This window comes from Pseudorasbora parva, chromosome 2 (genome assembly GCF_024679245.1).
Source record: "Pseudorasbora parva isolate DD20220531a chromosome 2, ASM2467924v1, whole genome shotgun sequence".
Taxonomy (NCBI): Eukaryota; Metazoa; Chordata; class Actinopteri; order Cypriniformes; family Gobionidae; genus Pseudorasbora; species Pseudorasbora parva.
In genome coordinates, this window is record NC_090173.1 from 56,544,928 (window position 1) to 56,563,015 (window position 18,088).

The window sequence follows — 18,088 nt, forward strand, 5'->3', positions numbered from 1 at the left end:
CAAAAGGGTAATCCGTAGGGATGGGTAGCTCGACACCCTGTGTCGACACACATCTCAAGTTTTCGAAGCACTAGTGCTTCGAAACTGTTTCGGAGCATTGCTTTGAAATGAGGCTGTCACGTGACCTGTGGAAATGAAGCTTCGTTATGTCACTGACACGTCATCATGACGTGCTCAAATACAGAGCGCGTCGATTGTGCTGTCCCATATCTGCTATCCATTTAGTGCGATATTCTAATTAGCTTAATAATGTAATCATTTTTAACTTGGTGCGTTGTTGCTAATTAAAGGGCTACAATTAAATACATCTGAATGAAATTGTCTGAATGTAAATTAAAACATCATGCAATTAAGCTCAACCACTGTTCCCAGAAAACTGAATAAAAGTCATTTCTCAACGACAAACTTATTTGCTGTTTGTAAACGCTATCCTCAGTTGTCAACAGCTCACATTGTGTTTGATTTCAATATGGAGAATGCACGAAAGAGACCACGTTCTCAAGTGTGGGAACACTTCAGTCTCGACACTCCTAATAAAGTATCATGCATGATATGTGACCAAACTTTATCTTATTCTAATAATACATCCTCAATGCTTCGACATCTACGCTCCAAACATCCAAATGCTCTGGCCAACGAGACTCCTACAACAGAGCACCAGTCTGCTCCAACTGAAAAAGGTCAAATTTGGGACTAAAAAATATTATGTACTTTCCCCAAAGAGTGATAAAGTAATTAAAATGCATGAAAATTCACCCTTTTGAAGGTCAAGTTTTCATTTTCTATTCCGTTTCTTTATGTGGTGGAATATATGTATATTCAGAAATATTAACTAATCACAAATAGTGTAGCCAAAGTTTCAAAGGAACTCAACCAATCCTATTTCTAATATTCATGTCTTTCACAATGACCTTTATACACATAATTGTTACTTTTAATATCCAACTGTATGTCTCCCTGTGTTTATGAAATGTAGGTCCTTTGCCCACCTCCAGGGGCGTGGGACTGGGGGGATAAAGGGTACTGAGTAACCAGGGCCTGAGGCAGGGGGGGGGGCCTTAGAAGTCAGTTTTCTATACATACACATACATGGTACGGGGGCCCAGCAAGATGGTTTGTACCCAGGGCCTAAAATTTGGTGCTACGCCCCTGCCCACCTCTGTATTATACTTTCCATTAGTGGGGTGGGTTGAAATAGGTTATGTTGGATTTTTAGGCCAACTCCAAACAAACACTTTTGTATTGCCAATGAAATATTTTTTGTTACTTGGTTAAACACTGCATGGGCTTAGTTTGCATTAATTACTTTTACTTACACTGCCAATATGAATGAATGGTATAATTGTGCTGTGTATTATTAGGAAGGAAGAAGGAGCTTGATGAGGCCCTTGTCAACATGGTTGTGAAGGACTTGCAGCCTTTCTCCATCGTGGAAGACGAGGGATTTAGAGCATTTGTGAACAAGTTGGACCCCACCTATGTTCTGCCAACCCGGAAAACTGTTAAGACGATGGTCAGAGAGAAATACAAAGAGGTGAAGCAAAAGGCTATGGCACATCTGCAGAACATCCCATCTGTCTGCCTCACAGCTGATATGTGGACCTCCCTCACTATGGAGTCCTATCTGGGGGTCACATGCCACTACACTAACAGCAACACAGAACTTGGGTCAGTCATGCTGGGAGTATCAAAGTTCCCAAAATCACATACAGCTGACAACATCAAAGAGGCTTTGTCGGATCTGATATCTGACTGGGGGCTCACTGGTTCAGTTGCTGCCATGGTGACAGACAATGCGGCCAACATGGTATCAGGAATTCAGAAGCTGGGACTACGCCATCTCCCTTGCTTTGCTCATACCATCAACCTCATTGTTAAGAGGGCAGTTGAAGAGCATGAGGTGTTTGCAGACATCCGTAAAAGAGCCAGGAGAGTGGTGTCTTTTTTAAGGCCACTGAAAAACCTAATCCTTGCCCAAGAAAGGATGGGCAGGCAGCCCCTGAAGCTTCTCCAGGAAGTGGACACCAGATGGAACAGCACGCATGATATGCTGCAAAGACTCATTGACCTCAGAGAGCCTGTTGGTGCTGCTTTGGCTAGTTTGTCAAGTGACATCATGCCACTTTCAAGTGCTGATTTTGACATCATTTCTGAAAGCCTTGAAGTACTGGCACCCTTCAAGTATGCCACTAAAGAGCTCTCCGGTGAAAAGAGTGTGTCAGCTTCAAAGATCATCCCAATCATTAGGATGATTCAGCACAAGGTGGCAGAAAAAACAGCCCATGCAAGAAATCCATCTGCTTCATCCTTAGGAATGGCTCTTCAGCAGTACATCAACAAGCAGTGCAGTAATGTTGAATCCATCCGTGTGCTTGCACTGGCCACATTGCTAGATCCCAGATTTAAGACCCTTGGGTTTGGCAACCAGGATAATGCCCGTGAAGCTGAACGGTTGTTGACAGGTGAATGTGCTTCAATGATACGGCTAACCAGTGAGAAAGCTTCACAAGCAGTGGAATCATCATCTTCATCTTCATCTCAGGCAGCTCAGAAGCCACCATCCTCAGATAACCTGTGGGAGCTCCTGGATAGCCGGGTCAGTGAGACACAACAGCATCATAGCTATAATGCTGATGCCACCATAGAGGTCAAGAGATACATCAATGATGCATACCTCCCTCGAAGTGATGACCCTCTCAAGTACTGGCAGGCCCATAAAGTATACCCCAATCTTTATGCTTTGGCCAGTAAATATCTAGCCATTACAGCCACATCTGTTCCGTGTGAACGATTTTTTTCTAAAGCTGGGGATGTAATTAGTAAAAAAAGGAGCCGCTTAAACTCCAGCACAGCAGAACAAATAATATTCTTGAATAAAAATATGTAATTGCATTTGTAATTCTGTATTTGTGTGTTTTGTTTTGTTTTTACAAAATGCATGTTTGTGTTGGTTTTGTAAGGAACACAAAAAATAGTGCAATGAAAAATCACCTAGGCCTCATTTATTGGCATATTTAACATTCTATTTAGAAGTTTATGTGAGTAAAAATGAAGAACAGAAAGTCTTTATTTGTCATTCTATTGTGCAAAATACAATGAAAATTATTAAATATACAAATAAACCTTCCCAATGAACAACATCTGAATGAATGACACAGTTGGTGTAGGAATTTTTATTGACCACCAGATGGCAGAGTAGAGCACTGTGTCAAAAGCTTCGACGCACCAACACAGTTTGTTGTAAAAGCCTCACTGCTTCAGAAGCTTCGTTTGGCACATCCCTAGTAATCCGAGACAGGCAAGAATTCCAACGAAACCGAGAGACATGAAACCAGGGATAACGCTCAGAAATGCAGTGTGAGACAAAACAAGAGTGAACAAGGTGTATAAAGGCAGAGGTAATGAGGTGATGAGACACAGGTGTAAACAGTGAGTTCTAATGAGTCTGGGCAAAGGATTATGGGTAATGTAGTCTATGATAGGATGACGAAGTCTATGAAGTCCGGGTTGGAGTGCCCTCTGGTGGTGATCACGGGCACTCACACTGGTGAATTGTGACAATACAGCTGTTACCAATCAAACTTAATTTACTTAAAAAAAATAAAAAAAATAAAGACAACTGCATTAAATAATGTTATAAGATTGTTTAAAATATGTTTAAATATACAAATAGGAAATATTGGAAAGATGAAACCACCTCCAGTAGGTGGCAGCAGGTGAGTCATTGAGTCTTTTAAACGATACATTCAAACGGGTGATTCATTCAAGAATGAAGCTTGGAACATACGCTGCAAGAACAAAGAAATGTGTTGGTTTTCTTGAAGTGGCAAGAACAAGAACAAAGTTCGTTCTTGCCAGTATATTCCATAATTCACGAGAAAAGCAGGTCATGGAATCTGATTCAACCGATTCATTCAAATGCTGAATTGTTCAGTGACACACTATTGCTTTGAGATGTGTTTTGGTTCTGCAGTGATCTTTGTTTGGAATTGTTTTTGCTGCTAAAATCTAACAAAAACTGTCAGTATTGCATATAAAATGTAAGTGACTTAAAGAGGTGATGAATTGAGAAATCAGCTTTCCCTTGAGCTTTTGATATATAAAAGGTCATGGTAATATAAGAATATCCTCTAAGTTTCAGAGTTGAAAACTTCCTTGTTAGACAAAGAAAGGCTTTTATAGACACCAGGCCCAGAAAAACGGTCCTGTGCTTCATACTTACGTCATTGCGCAACAGAGGTGGACAAAGTACAAAACTCTATTACTTGAGTAAAAGTAAAAGTACTACTGGTCAAATATTACTCTGTTACAAGTGAAAGTTGTAAAAACAGATTTTTACTCAAGTAAAAGTACAGAAGTATTTGTTTTCAAAAGTACTTAAGTATCAAAGTAAATTTCCTTTTTTATGCCAATGCATTATTTTATTATTGTTGTATAAATGCACATTGTCATCATGGTTTAAGTCATATAGTGATGCTCCATCTGACATACTAGCATACGACTAACTTAAACTAATTTAAATACTTGTACAGGGAGTGCAGAATTATTAGGCAAATGAGTATTTTGACCACATCATCCTCGTTATTCATGTTGTCTTACTCCAAGCTGTATAGGCTGGAAAGCCTACTACCAATTAAGCATATTAGGTGATGTGCATCTCTGTAATGAGAAGGGGTGTGGTCTAATGACATCAACACCCTATATCAGGTGTGCATAATTATTAGGCAACTTCCTTTCCTTTGGTAAAATGGGTCAAAAGAAGGACTTGACAGGCTCAGAAAAGTCAAAAATAGTGAGATATATTGCAGAGGGATGCAGCAGTCTTAAAATAGCCAAGCTTCTGAAGCGTGATCATCGAGCAATCAAGCGTTTTATTCAAAATAGTCAACAGGGTCGCAAGACGTGTGTGGAAAAACCAAGGCGCAAAATAACTGCCCGTGAACTGAGAAAAGTCAAGCGTGCAGCTGCCAAGATGCCACTTGCCACCAGTTTGGCCATATTTCAGAGCTGCAACATCACTGGAGTGCCCAAAAGCACAAGGTGTGCAATACTCAGAGACATGGCCAAGGTAAGAAAGGCAGAAAGTCGACCACCACTGAACAAGACACACAAGCTGAAACGTCAAGACTGGGCCAAGAAATATCTCAAGACTGATTTTTCTAATGTTTTATGGACTGATGAAATGAGAGTGAGTCTTGATGGGCCAGATGGATGGGCCCGTGGCTGGATTGGTAAAGGGCAGAGAGCTCCAGTCCGACTCAGACGCCAGCAAGGTGGAGGTGGAGTACTGGTTTGGGCTGGTATCATCAAAGATGAGCTTGTGGGGCCTTTTCGGGTTGAGGATGGAGTCAAGCTCAACTCCCAGTCCTACTGCCAGTTTCTGGAAGACACCTTCAAGCAGTGGTACAGGAAGAAGTCTGCATCCTTCAAGAAAAACATGATTTTTTAATGCAGGACAATGCTCCATCACACACGTCCAAGTACTCCACAGCGTGGCTGGCAAGAAAGGGTATAAAAGAAGAAAATCTAATGATATGGCCTCCTTGATCACCTGATCTGAACCCCATTGAGAACCTGTGGTCTATCATCAAATGTGCGATTTACAAGGAGGGAAAACAGTACACCTCTCTGAACAGTGTCTGGGAGGCTGTGGTTGCTGCTGCACGCAATGTTGATGGTGAACAGATCAAAACACTGACAGAATCCATGGATGGCAGGCTTTTGAGTGTCCTTGCAAAGAAAGGTGGCTATATTGGTCACTGATTTGTTTTTGTTTGGTTTTTGAATGTCAGAAATGTATATTTGTGAATGTTGAGATGTTATATTGGTTTCACTGGTAAAAATAAATAATTGAAATGGGTATAAATTAGTTTTTTGTTAAGTTGCCTAATAATTATGCACAGTAATAGTCACCTGCACACACAGATATCCCCCTAAAATAGCTAAAACTAAAAACTAAAACTTCCAAAAATATTCAGCTTTGATATTAATGAGTTTTTTGTGTTCATTGAGAACATGGTTGTTGTTCAATAATAAAATTAATCCTCAAAAATACAACTTGCCTAATAATTCTGCACTCCCTGTATATAAGTTTCAAAGCTCTTTACAAAGCTGCTGTCACTTTAAGGCCGAATGCACCGATCCAATACACTGATACACTTCTGATATTCTCCCAACTTTACTCTTCTCTTTCTCCCATTTTATATTTTCCTGTTTATATTTTATAAGACATGCACCAAGTGTATGTCAACTATGCTAATCTTTATTTATTTTTTTAACTGAAACATACTTTCAAAGTATGGCTATGGGTGCACACACTTGTGCCTAAGAACCGTCTTCTTCCATTTTGCTATGAACTGATCAGTGTTCAAAAAAAGTTGGGAAAATGTATATGACCCTATAAGAGTGATTCCCGACAGACTGTCTGAAACAACAACAACAAAAAACCTTTTAAAGAAGGAAAAAATCATCCTCCGACTTTCAGAGTTGCTACAGAAACGACTTTCGACCTAAATAGAAATGTAGTGGTGTAAAAAGTACGATATTTGTCTTTCAAATGTAGTGAAGTAAAAGTTATACGTTTCCAGAAAAGATATAGATATCCAGTAAAGTACAGATACTCAAAAAGTGTACTTAAGTACAGTACTTAAGTAAATGTACTTAGTTACTGTTCACCTCTGTTGAGCAATGAAACACCTCCTCTACAGCGCGTCTAATCCAGTAGCCCCGCCCACCGACTCATGGAGCTGATCGGCTCGTGCTAGCTGGTCAACAACAATAAACATGAGAAATTTTCTGGTTCCGGTTCCGACTAACAATTCCAGTTCCGATTCCATTAAAATGATTAAACAAATAGTGGTAAATGAAAAAGGCACAATACGTAACTTAAACAATACTTTTTGTGTTTATTACTTGATCTCAAATGAATTTACAGGTTGGCAAAGAGATTTTCAACAAAAAGTCCTGTACCATACATACAGTATATTACAGTATTAATTAAGCCATATGGAATTTATGGAAATTAAAGTTATATTTATTAATTAGTTGTAGTTGTAAACACTTACCTAATCTATGGTGACTCAATGGTGGAAAAAGGATGTAAGCCTTTCACTATAAATTAGGTCGTCATTTTCCCTTTACTGGCTAAAGTAAACAGATTTACCGTCTCCGAAGTTCCAAGATGGGGTGTGGGAGTGGGACATTGTTTAACATCTGAAAAATCGTAAATAATATTTCTCTCTATATATATATATATTGATAGTATATAGTGTATTACTACTAAAATAAAATGTACCTGTGTATGAATTCCAACCTGGCGATGGGGACGTGCAAGGTGTAGCAGCCTTCCTTAAAGGGGGGGTGAAACACTCAGTTTCAGTCAATCTCATGTCAATCTTGAGTACCTATAGAGTAGTGTTGCATCCTTCATATCTCCGAAAAGTCTTTAGTTTTATATATTTATAAAAGAAATATAGGCTGTAATGAGTCTTTCCGTAAAAAAACTGAGCGCCTGGAGGCGTATCGTGTGAGTGGAGCCAAAGAATGACGATTGCGAACAAAGCGGTGACGTCCTCAAGCGTGAAGAAACCCATGTATGCTATCGATCGGATTCAGCTAATACAGATAATGATCCAGAATCAGGCTGTAATAAATTGAACAGGAGAAACAGCAACAGCAGGACGCCCGTCTCTGTGGTATGTACTGTATTTAGTGGCCTGTCAACATTTGTGTGTTTACTCGCAGTTTATGAGGACATGATTCGGTTTATGGACTATTGTATGCGACTAAACCTTAGCAGTAGCAAGCAAAACGGTTTTGCACGTCAGACTAGTGTAACGTTATACATAGAACAACAATGGAGTAACCGTTAGCGCATTTGAATGACGAAGTACGCGATCGTGTCGTTTACTGATGTTTACTCACTCGACGATAGCCAACAGCATAGACATTTGAAGAAGTTTTACTCACCGACTGCTTCCAAAGCAGGACCGAACCTTTATCACTGGGACCGCTCCGTCAAAAACACACTTCTTTGGTATGATTTGCTGAAGTCCTGTGACAGCAGTGACAGTGGAGATTCGCGATGTTGTGAAGCTTCCCGTCATTTCTGCGTTGAAATCGGTTCAAATGCAGCGCTGCCTTCCCGGAATGCTGTGCTGAAGCGTTGAAGTCGTTTGATGTCACCCATAGGAATAAAGTGGAGCGCGGCACAGCATTTCACCCCCCCTTTAAACACTTGAACACATTGCATGTTTTTAGGTTGATTCCGTGCTGTAGGAAATGTTTTGTCAAATTGCAACTGCAGTAGGACTGTCATTTTTGAAAAATATCTAATTTGACCGGATATCAAATATCTAGCAATGTATTCTATGTATATCAAATGAATATATATATATAAAAAAAAAAAAAAATACAGACATCGCCGTAACAGAGAATCAATCAGAAATGCATTAGTCGGACAATCATAAACAGGACTCAGGCCACAGGCTGTATGGAAAAATAAATGGTTAATGTTTGAAGCAGCAGGTTATCAACTTAATCGATATGAAGTGCCACTATATGCAATCATCGCAGCTTTCAGTTTGTCTACCGCATCAGATGTCGACGCAGTCCTCTCCAGCCGCTGGAGTTTGTTTACGGATGCCATAGCAACTCTCAACGGCCACCAGGACTTTTACGGTTTTATAAAAGAAATTGATTTGTTGTAAAGTGTAATAATCATCTCAGAATTTTTTTTTTCTAAAGACAGGCGTAGTTGAAGTAGTTGACTGTTTGCTTACATGGGTAGGTTTAGGGACAGTGTCATTATGCCAACATTATCTTCATAACTCCTTATGAAATAAAAAGTTTATCCCTCAGAAAAATGTACTTTCCTCTCTTCAACAGGTTTGGTGCATGAGCGCGACGTGTGCTCTTCAGTGGTGAGGGCGCGCGGTGTGTACGTCACATAAGGACGCACACTCAAAAGTAATCCGCTCAGGTCGTTTACATGGGGAAATGTTTCGTTTGATCGATTCATGAAAAGGTTTATCCAACCCATCTCAAAATGATTACAATTTCATTCAGTGTGGGCATTTTTATTACGATTGAGGTGTTTATATGGAGCATTTTCATTCAGATTGGACTTTTAAACCGATTACAGTGCTCCATGTAAATGCACCTGACTGTAAAAAATTGTGCTACATGGCACTTTACAAACCGGAGAGCTTATTTATAGTTCGATTACGGATATTTCACGTCATGTTCGAATGCATATTCGAATATCGAATAAAAGTGACAGCCCTATAGTGCAGCCTCCTTAGCATGTTATTATATTTTCACATGTTACATTTTGCTTCATCATCATTCATTCTTTGGAAATCAATTCATACTTGTGACTTTCTCTTTGCCATGCTGGTGGTCAACAAGAAAATATCTGATGAAAAACCCTAAATATGTAGCACGAGAGCTTTCAGTGCTGAACTGCGTTAATTGGTTGCACTCCTAGAAAGCGGCAGGCAACGTAATTAATATTGCTGATGAGGTGAGCTGTCGCTCGCTATTAAAGGATACGCTCCCAGCGTTTAGCACACGTATTGCACCAGAACCGTTTTCGGAACCGACACTTAGGAATTTTGCGTGGTTCCGATATTTATTCCGATAAAAAATCAGTATTCGGTTCTCGGTTCCAAACCCTATCCAAGAGTGTGCTAAGCTGTGGCTATGTGCAAACGAGACCGAACAGTGACTGTGAGCGTGGGGCTAAAGGGCTGGCTGTGATGAGGACTGCAAGGTGGCCGGAAGTCCTCAATTTTTAAATGGGAGCCAATGGCGAGCTCCGGCAAATTGGGCGTAGAGGAGAGATGAAATCAGCTCAACTTTATGGTAATGAGCTATGACGCGGTTTGGCTGCAACCAATTGGAATGTAGACGTGCTCCGCTTGAGAGAAATCCAGAGAACGCAGGCCTGCAAACTTTGGTTCCGACCACATTAGTTCCCAAGCCAAATAGAGGAGAAGTTGATCATTGCTTTGCGGGTTTCCCTATAATTTTTGGACGTGATCATTTATAGTGATGTGTAATTTGTTAAGGCGGCACGAAACACTATTTTATTCCTTTCAATCAGAGACCATGTATGGCTGCAATTGATATGATTTTGTATCAAAAAGTCACTCAAAGAAAAAAAACATCCTTCAGTTTACATGCAAATGTATTTATTTATGCACAAACACTTTCAACACCAAATGTCACATTGACTTAAAATAATTACATCCAAATTTCTGGAAAACCATGACAAAATGGAAGTATTGACAACCAACTTTTTACATTTTCTTTTTAAATTAAGACTTTTTTTTTAGCACAAATTGTTAGCCTATTTATCATCCTTGACTAAATTGATATATTTTATTTCGTTTATTTATTTAATTTTTTTAGAAAAGTTTTGGGTGGAACTATTGAAATGTGGGTGGGCCTAGGCCAGTCAGGTCACCCATAATGCCATACCTAGTTTAAACGCCTTTTCAGCATCAAGTGGGCAAATTGCCATTCTGAAGGCAATACTATTCATATGTCTATATGTTTTTTACACTCATAGTGGCTCTCATAGAAATACACATGCATTATACGAGCAACAGTTAGAGTTAAAAATCTTCATTTGTGTTCGGCTGAAAAAACAAACACATATTGGATGCCCTTTCGGTAAGCAGATAAACATCACATTTTCATTTTTGGGTGAACTATCCCTAACAATAAAAAACATATACACAATTTAGTTCTGATTTTAAAGCACGCAATTCTGACTGTATATCACGCAATTTTAACTTTATATCACACAATTCTGACTTTATATCACATAATTCTAGGTGTCTTCTATTCAAAGGTATGGGTCATGTGAAGTCTTCATAAGAGGCTGGATCCAAGCTGGCCTGACGTGGTCATACTCAATTCTAGTCAGAATATGAGTCTGAAACTGCTCCATTGGGCTGTGATTATGGGGCGTGTTTCAACCGAACCAGGAAAGACATACAACGAATGAGAGCAATGAAGCAACTTATTGTCAAATGTCAACAGAGCTCAACTGCACTGTTACCAAGTCTGTGTTTTTTTCCCCGGGTTGTTTTCTATGTCTAAAGGTTGAAGCGAATATAATGTGATATTGTTGGACTTTTTATTCCCCAAAGTCCTCCCCAAGTTCAATAATCGGCCAGGAGTCGAGTTATCAATTAAAAGTATAAATTTATTAAAAGTAACAGCGAGTAAAAAAGGTTTCTGAGCTCAGGATTCAGAACAACAGATATAAGCATCAGGGCAGTCCTGAATGCCGCACAACTTTTTCATCTATGTTTATATTCTTGTTCTTCCATCTCCTCCCCACACCACGTTTCCTCCAATCTGGGTGTACTGTGTCATCAGTCTCCAGGCAGTATTTCTATGAACACAGGTTAACCACACACACACAAAGAAAGTACAGCTCTGGTATTTTTCCATATTATAAGACATATCCTTCTGCATCTTTGTTTCATCTTTAACCTGTTTCACTTGTAGCTATGTGGTTCTCAGAAATTCTCTACCCCCGCTGTCTCACCCTTGCTTGACCTCGTACCGCATCTACTTCTCCTCAGTTTCGTTTCACACCTTTTATAGCGCTTCTGCAAAATCATCTGCACATCTGCATGTTAAATCATCATAAACAAACATAAAAAATACATAATGAACATTATATTCAATCATTAATACTTCATGGTGAAAGATACAATTAATACTGTATACTTAATATTGTGGACAGTGAAACATCATCTGCAACATGGTTAATACTTAAAATCATAAAAAGCAACTTGCATGAAAATAATAAACATTTCCTTAAAATAAATGAAAATTTCCTTCAATTCCCTCTCTTGATCTCTTAAAAAAAGAGATCACATCACCTCCACTTCACTGTCTATATCATCACATTCCACCTCTGCTCCCAGAAGTGGCATTGCATAGGCTGGAGGTCGGTCATCTTTCCTTTCAATTGCAGCCACAATCATCCTGTTACAAAGAGACCTTATGCATGGTATACAACAACACCCACATGTTACAATTATTCCCTAAACATATTCCCAGGGTATAAAATATTGAAATTATTACCCCCTTCCAATTTCCAAACATGTTAGTCATCCATTTGTCCACTGGGTTATCTATACCAGAGTGTTTCTTCATTTCACTTGACAAAGCCCTCAATCCTGCTAAGGCCTTAGTCACACTCCCATCAGGAGCAGTATTGTTTGGAATGAAGGTACAGCACATCTCTCCTATCATAGATTTTAGATTTTTCAGTTTTAGTTAAATTGAAACATGTATAATTTCCCTCTCTTGGGGTAAAGGGCCCTATTTTTGTTTCCAGGTTGCTTTCCCTGCTGTTTTATTTTGAACACCCCGTATCTCTCACAAATTTGTTTTGCTATCCCTGCCTCCAATGCACAGTCTGCAGTTATACAATGAGCAATTGGTTCTGATTCAGGTGTGTCAAAAATGTCTCCTGTTTTGAATTGTATGTTAGAGTGAGTTGGTGTGATCTTCAATTGAGTTATTGTGTCGGTCAGTTGTGGTGCCAAACCTGTTTCCTCAGAATTTCCAGGAGTTTGCACTCCAATAGTTATCTGTTTCTCTGTTTGTTCTTCTTGTGCGTCCCCCTCTTGGACCTGCGCAGTCAGGTCCAACCTGGTTTCAGTCAATGACCTGCTGGGTGAAGCACATTCAACACAAGAAGAAATATGATACTAAGTGTCACTACTCCAACTGGACACAATGTGATGTCCTGGCTTTAACACGCAGTGGGGCAGACCACTGCAAGGCGGACCACTTCCTCCGAAACTGTCTCAGGCGGACCCACTCCGAGCTGCAGGGCGGTGGGTCAGGGAGCTTGCCAGAAATCTGAAGGGGAAAAATACTTATCAAAGAAGTTAGTTTATCAAAAAATGGTTTGGCAGCCAGTGTTAGTGTATCTCCACACTGAAGTCCTGCTGCTGGACCTGGAAATTGTCGGCCAGTCAATAACTCGTAATGGGCGGAACCCTGTACATCTGTTAACAGAGGAACGAATAGTCATTAGTTCAATTTGTAAGACATTTAGCCAGTTCAGGCCTGTGGATGCAGATATTTTCTAGTATAGTATTGACCATTCACAGCCACAACTACAGCATACCCTGCACATAAAGACTCTGGGGTATGTCTTTAACAGTAGCCGTCAGTAAATAGTTCCATCAGTAAATAGTTCCAATAGTTCCAATAGCCCCTTTTCCTGTCAACTTGTCTGCCTTTAAGTCTGGTCTAATTTTTTAATCAACTTTTAGTAATTGGTGAGCAGTCATATAACTCCCCTTCACACATCAACTCTGCCATTTTCACTCCCTCATGTGTATAGCTGATGTTAGGGGCTGTCAAATTTTTTATCATACATCTTTGTCTCAATGGTGAGAAAGTGAAGGAGGCAGAGCCGATGAACGACCGATGAATGACTGGTCGATATTGTCAGCTGATGGCCCATGACGATATGTGAACTTTTTGTGACCACCTTGGCCAGCCCTGCCACAAACCTAGCACACGGCGGTTGTCTCTGCTCCACCAGATCGAGCAGCACACTGATATATTACCAAATGCGCCTATTCCCCTGTGCTTTCTGAAATAGAACCCCATGCGCACTTGTTCCTGTCTCTGACACATCTAGGTAAAATGGCTTTGAGTAATCTGCACTTTGTAGGTTTGCTGCCATTGACAGTTTCTGCTTCAATTCTATGAAAGATTGCTCCCCTTCCATTGTCCACTGTAACTGCGCTCCTGAGTTTTTCATTCCCTTTTCATTGACCATCTTTCTCAATGGTGCTGTTAGGTGGGCATACATTGGAACATAGTGCCTGCTGAACCCTGTTAACCCCAAAAATGACGACATGTCTTTGACTGTAAAGGGTTTTGCATGATTTTAAGATTTCTGTCCTATGATTTGAGGACAGTCCACTTCCCCCAGCAACAATTGTACATCCCAGGAAGGTAGCCTGCCGTCTGCACACCTGTACCTTATCCTTACTGACCTTAAAGCAAGAGTCCAACAGCTGTTTTAATATCAAACTTTATTTTTATTTTTTTTAATTAATTTTTTCCTTCCTACACAATCTTTCCTTGTTGTGGCAGCTAACAACAGGTCGTCTGCTGTGTCTGTTAGGTTGTACCAATTTTCCTGTTCTGAAGTTAGTAAAACTGAGCCAACTACCCCATTTTTTCCCTATCAATAACCCTTGTCCTTTTACTTCCCATTTCTGTCCCTCTATTAGGCTAAAAGATTCTTCATAAATTATGTCACATCCTATCATAATTTCACGAGTTCACACTTACAAATAATTCAGATAGAATAAATGGTATGCGTATTTGGCGTGCTGTCCGAGGAGAGGGCTCCGAGCTCGGTATTTGGCCCGAACCCAGAGTACTCCCCCCGTATTTCTGGTTAGGAAAGTTAACCAGGTGCGTGTGAGGTAGAAGGGGTGGTGGAGGGATGCTGCAAACTTTGTCAAGGAACGTTGGTGAGTTGACTGGGTATTTATGTGATCCTCCACTTGAGCTGATTGGTAGACATGTTGATTACTGATTGTTGACAGCTGGTTGGAATGACATCATGATTAGGTAGATCATTTGAACGTGCTTCTCCCGAACTTAGTTTTTTAAGAAACATCATTTCACGAGTTCACACTTACAAATAATTCAGATAGAATAAATGGTATGCGTATTTGGCGTGCTGTCCGAGGAGAGGGCTCCGAGCTCGGTATTTGGCCCGAACCCAGAGTACTCCCCCAAAAAATTGCTACTAGCATAGGACAGCAGCCAGTAAATGATGTTGATGCCCCCCAAAAGTTGCAGAGCATGAACTGGTGCTGTGCCAATCGAAGGGGGGGATAGTCACTGGATCGGGAGATCTTGTTCATTATTGTCTGAGGTTTGTATGGTCGTGATATCAGAAAGGTGAACCTCGTTGGTAGTCAGCTGGGGTGGTTGCGTGTAGGCGAGAGGAGATAGCAGTGCTGTGGCAGTGGAGACGAGCTGTTTCAGCATATTTTCAAACGTATCCAATGAGCTGGCTGTACAAAGAATTAGGCTCCTGTAGGAGTTGAGAAGATGACACTGCTGTGGGGGTGGGACAAGTTTGGATGGAGGAACAGAACTCCTGCGGGAGTGAGGTTGGTGATACTGCTGTGGCAGTGGAGATGAGCCCTTTTAAATCTGCTTTCCAAACTATCCGAAGACCCAGTTGTACAGAGAATTGGGCTCCTGTGGGGTGGAGAAGGTGAGACTGCTGAGACAGTGAAACAGGTTTTGAAAAGACGTATCAGAGCTCCTGCGGGAGCGAAATTGACTATAACTGCTGCGGCAGAGGATACGAGACGTTTCAACTTGCTTTCCAACTATCCAAACGAACAATTTGCACGGATGATTGGGCTCCTGTGGGAATGGAGATGACGACATTGCTGTGGTATTGAAACGAGTTTCAATGGAGTATCGGGCTTTGCGAGAGCCGTGTCGATACTGCTGCAGCCGTGGAGACGAGCCATTTTAACTTGTTTTTCGAAACCAGTGAGCTGGGTTGGACGTAGAACTGACACTCCTGCGGAAATATGGAGAAATCACTGCTGCGGCAGTACAAGCAAGTTGAATGGAAAAAACGGAACTCTTGCGGGAGCTGAGGCGGTATCACTGCTGTGGCAGTGGAGGCCTTTGGGTGGAGGAACTGGCTTCTGTTGGAGCGGAGGAGATGACACTGTTTTGCAGTAAAGTCGGTTGGAGAAACTGGGCTTCTGCTGGAGCGAATGAGATAACACTGCTGCGGCAGTGAGAACTAGCTGGATGGAAAAGCTTAGCTTCTGTTAGAACGGAGGAGATACTGCTGCGGCAGTGAGAGCCAGCTGGATGGGGAATGCTGAGCTTCTATTGGAGTGGAGGAGATAACACTGCTGCGGCAGTGAAAACCAGCTGGATGGAAAAGCTTAGCTTCTGTAAGAACGGAGGAGATACTGCTGCGGCAGTGAGAGCCAGCTGGATGGGGAATGCTGAGCTTCTATTGGAGCGAAGGAGATAACACTGCTGCGGCAGTGAGAGCCAGCTGGATGGGGAATAATGAGCTTCTATTGGAGCGGAGGAGATAACACTGCTGCGGCAGTGAGAGCCAGCTGGATGGAGAATCCTGAGCTTCTGTTAGAGCGGAGGAGATAACGCTGCTGCGGCAGTGAGAGCCAGCTGGATGGAGAATCCTGAACTTTTGTTAGAGCGGAGGAGATAACACTGCTGCGGCAGTGAGAGCCAGCTGGATGGAGAATCCTGAACTTCTGTTAGAGCAGAGGAGATACTGCTGTGGCAGTGAGAGCCAGCTGGATGGAGAATCCTGAGCTTCTGTTAGAGCGGAAGAGATAACACTGCTGCGGCAGTGAGAGCCAGCTGGATGGAGAATCCTGAGCTTCTGTTAGAGCGGAGGAGATAACACTGCTGCGGCAGTGAGAGCCAGCTGGATGGAGAATCCTGAACTTCTGTTAGAGCAGAGGAGATACTGCTGTGGCAGTGAGAGCCAGCTGGATGGAGAATCCTGAGCTTCTGTTAGAGCGGAAGAGATAACACTGCTGCGGCAGTGAGAGCCAGCTGGATGGAGAATCCTGAGCTTCTGTTAGAGCGGAGGAGATAACACTGCTGCGGCAGTGAGAGCCAGCTGGATGGAGAATCCTGAACTTTTGTTAGAGCGGAGGAGATAACACTGCTGCGGCAGTGAGAGCCAGCTGGATGGAGAATCCTGAACTTCTGTTAGAGCAGAGGAGATACTGCTGCGGCAGTGAGAGCCAGCTGGATGAAGAATCCTGAACTTCTGTTAGAGCAGAGGAGATACTGCTGTGGCAGTGAGAGCCGGCTGGATGAAGAATCCTGAGCTTTTGTTAGAGCGGAGGAGATAACACTGCTGCGGCAGTGAGAGCCAGCTGGATTGAGAATCCTGAACTTTTGTTAGAGCGGAGGAGATAACACTGCTGCGGCAGTGAGAGCCGGCTGGATGGAGAATCCTGAACTTCTGTTAGAGCAGAGGAGATACTGCTGCGGCAGTGAGAGCCAGCTGGATGGAGAATCCTGAACTTCTGTTAGAGCAGAGGAGATACTGCTGCGGCAGTGAGAGCCAGCTGGATGGAGAATTCTGAACTTTTGTTAGAGCGGAGGAGAAAACACTGCTGTGGCAGTGAGAGCCAGCTGGATGGAGAATTCTGAACTTTTGTTAGAGCGGAGGAGAAAACACTGCTGTGGCAGTGAGAGCCAGCTGGATGGAGAATTCTGAACTTTTGTTAGAGCGGAGGAGAAAACACTGCTGCGGCAGTGAGAGCCAGCTGGATGGAGAATCCTGAACTTTTGTTAGAGCGGAGGAGATAACACTGCTGTGGCAGTGAAAGTCAGCTGGATGGGGAATACTGAGCTTCTGTTAGAACAGAGGAGATAACTGCTGCGGCAGTGAGAGCCAGCTGGATGGAGAATCCTGAGCTTCTGTTAGAGCGGGGGAGATACTGCTGCGGCAGTGAGAGCCAGCTGGATGGAGGATCTTGAGCTTCTGTTAGAGCGGAGGAGATAACACTGCTGCGGCAGTGACAGCCAGCTGGATGGAGAATCCTGAGCTTCTATTAGAGCGGAGGAGATAACACTGCTGCAGTGAAAAATTTGAGGTGGGTTCCTGCGGGAGTGACTGGAGAGATGCTGCTACGGCAGTGAATATTATTGATTCATTTAGTGAATTTGGTGATGTTGAATTGGAGTGGATGTGGTGATCCTGTAGGATTGAGTGTATGGAAACAAGCTGAAGCTGAAACAATTTTAGCTGATGAGGGTCTGTTGGGCTTCTTTGATGTGGGAGCGATTGGAGCGGATGTAGCTCTTGAAAGCCTCTGACGACCAGCGACCAAGTTTTTGGATCTGGTGCTGGGAGAGACCTTTTTGAGCAGTTGTGGTTGCTGCACCTATGCGGAATGAATGGCTAGAAAAGTTGTCTGCCGAGATGCCGGATAGAATCAGTATAGACTTGAGGTGTTTTTGGAACCAGAAACGTGTGACAGGGCGGTTAGCA

General features: G+C 42.1%; 1 protein-coding gene across 1 annotated transcript; it reads left to right on the plus strand.

The window, feature by feature from the left end:
• Positions 1-216: 216 nt before the first annotated feature.
• LOC137049227 (E3 SUMO-protein ligase ZBED1-like) lies at positions 217-8,951 on the plus strand. Its single transcript, XM_067427706.1, has 3 exons — positions 217-680; positions 1,362-2,747; positions 8,887-8,951. The coding sequence occupies exons 1-3, from the start codon at positions 344-346 to the stop codon at positions 8,949-8,951; spliced, it is 1,788 nt and encodes a 595-aa protein (XP_067283807.1). The 5' UTR covers positions 217-343.
• Positions 8,952-18,088: the final 9,137 nt, after the last annotated feature.

Excerpts from the sequence above, each read along its gene's own strand:
- LOC137049227 (XM_067427706.1), top strand. The coding sequence starts at position 344 with ATGCAATTAAGCTCAACCACTGTTCCCAGAAAACTGAATAAAAGTCAT. Across the intron at positions 681-1,361 it reads GTCTGCTCCAACTGAAAAAG|GAAGGAAGAAGGAGCTTGAT; the intron begins GTCAAATTTGGG and ends GTGTATTATTAG. Across the intron at positions 2,748-8,886 it reads CAATCTTTATGCTTTGGCCA|GTTTGGTGCATGAGCGCGAC; the intron begins GTAAATATCTAG and ends TCTCTTCAACAG.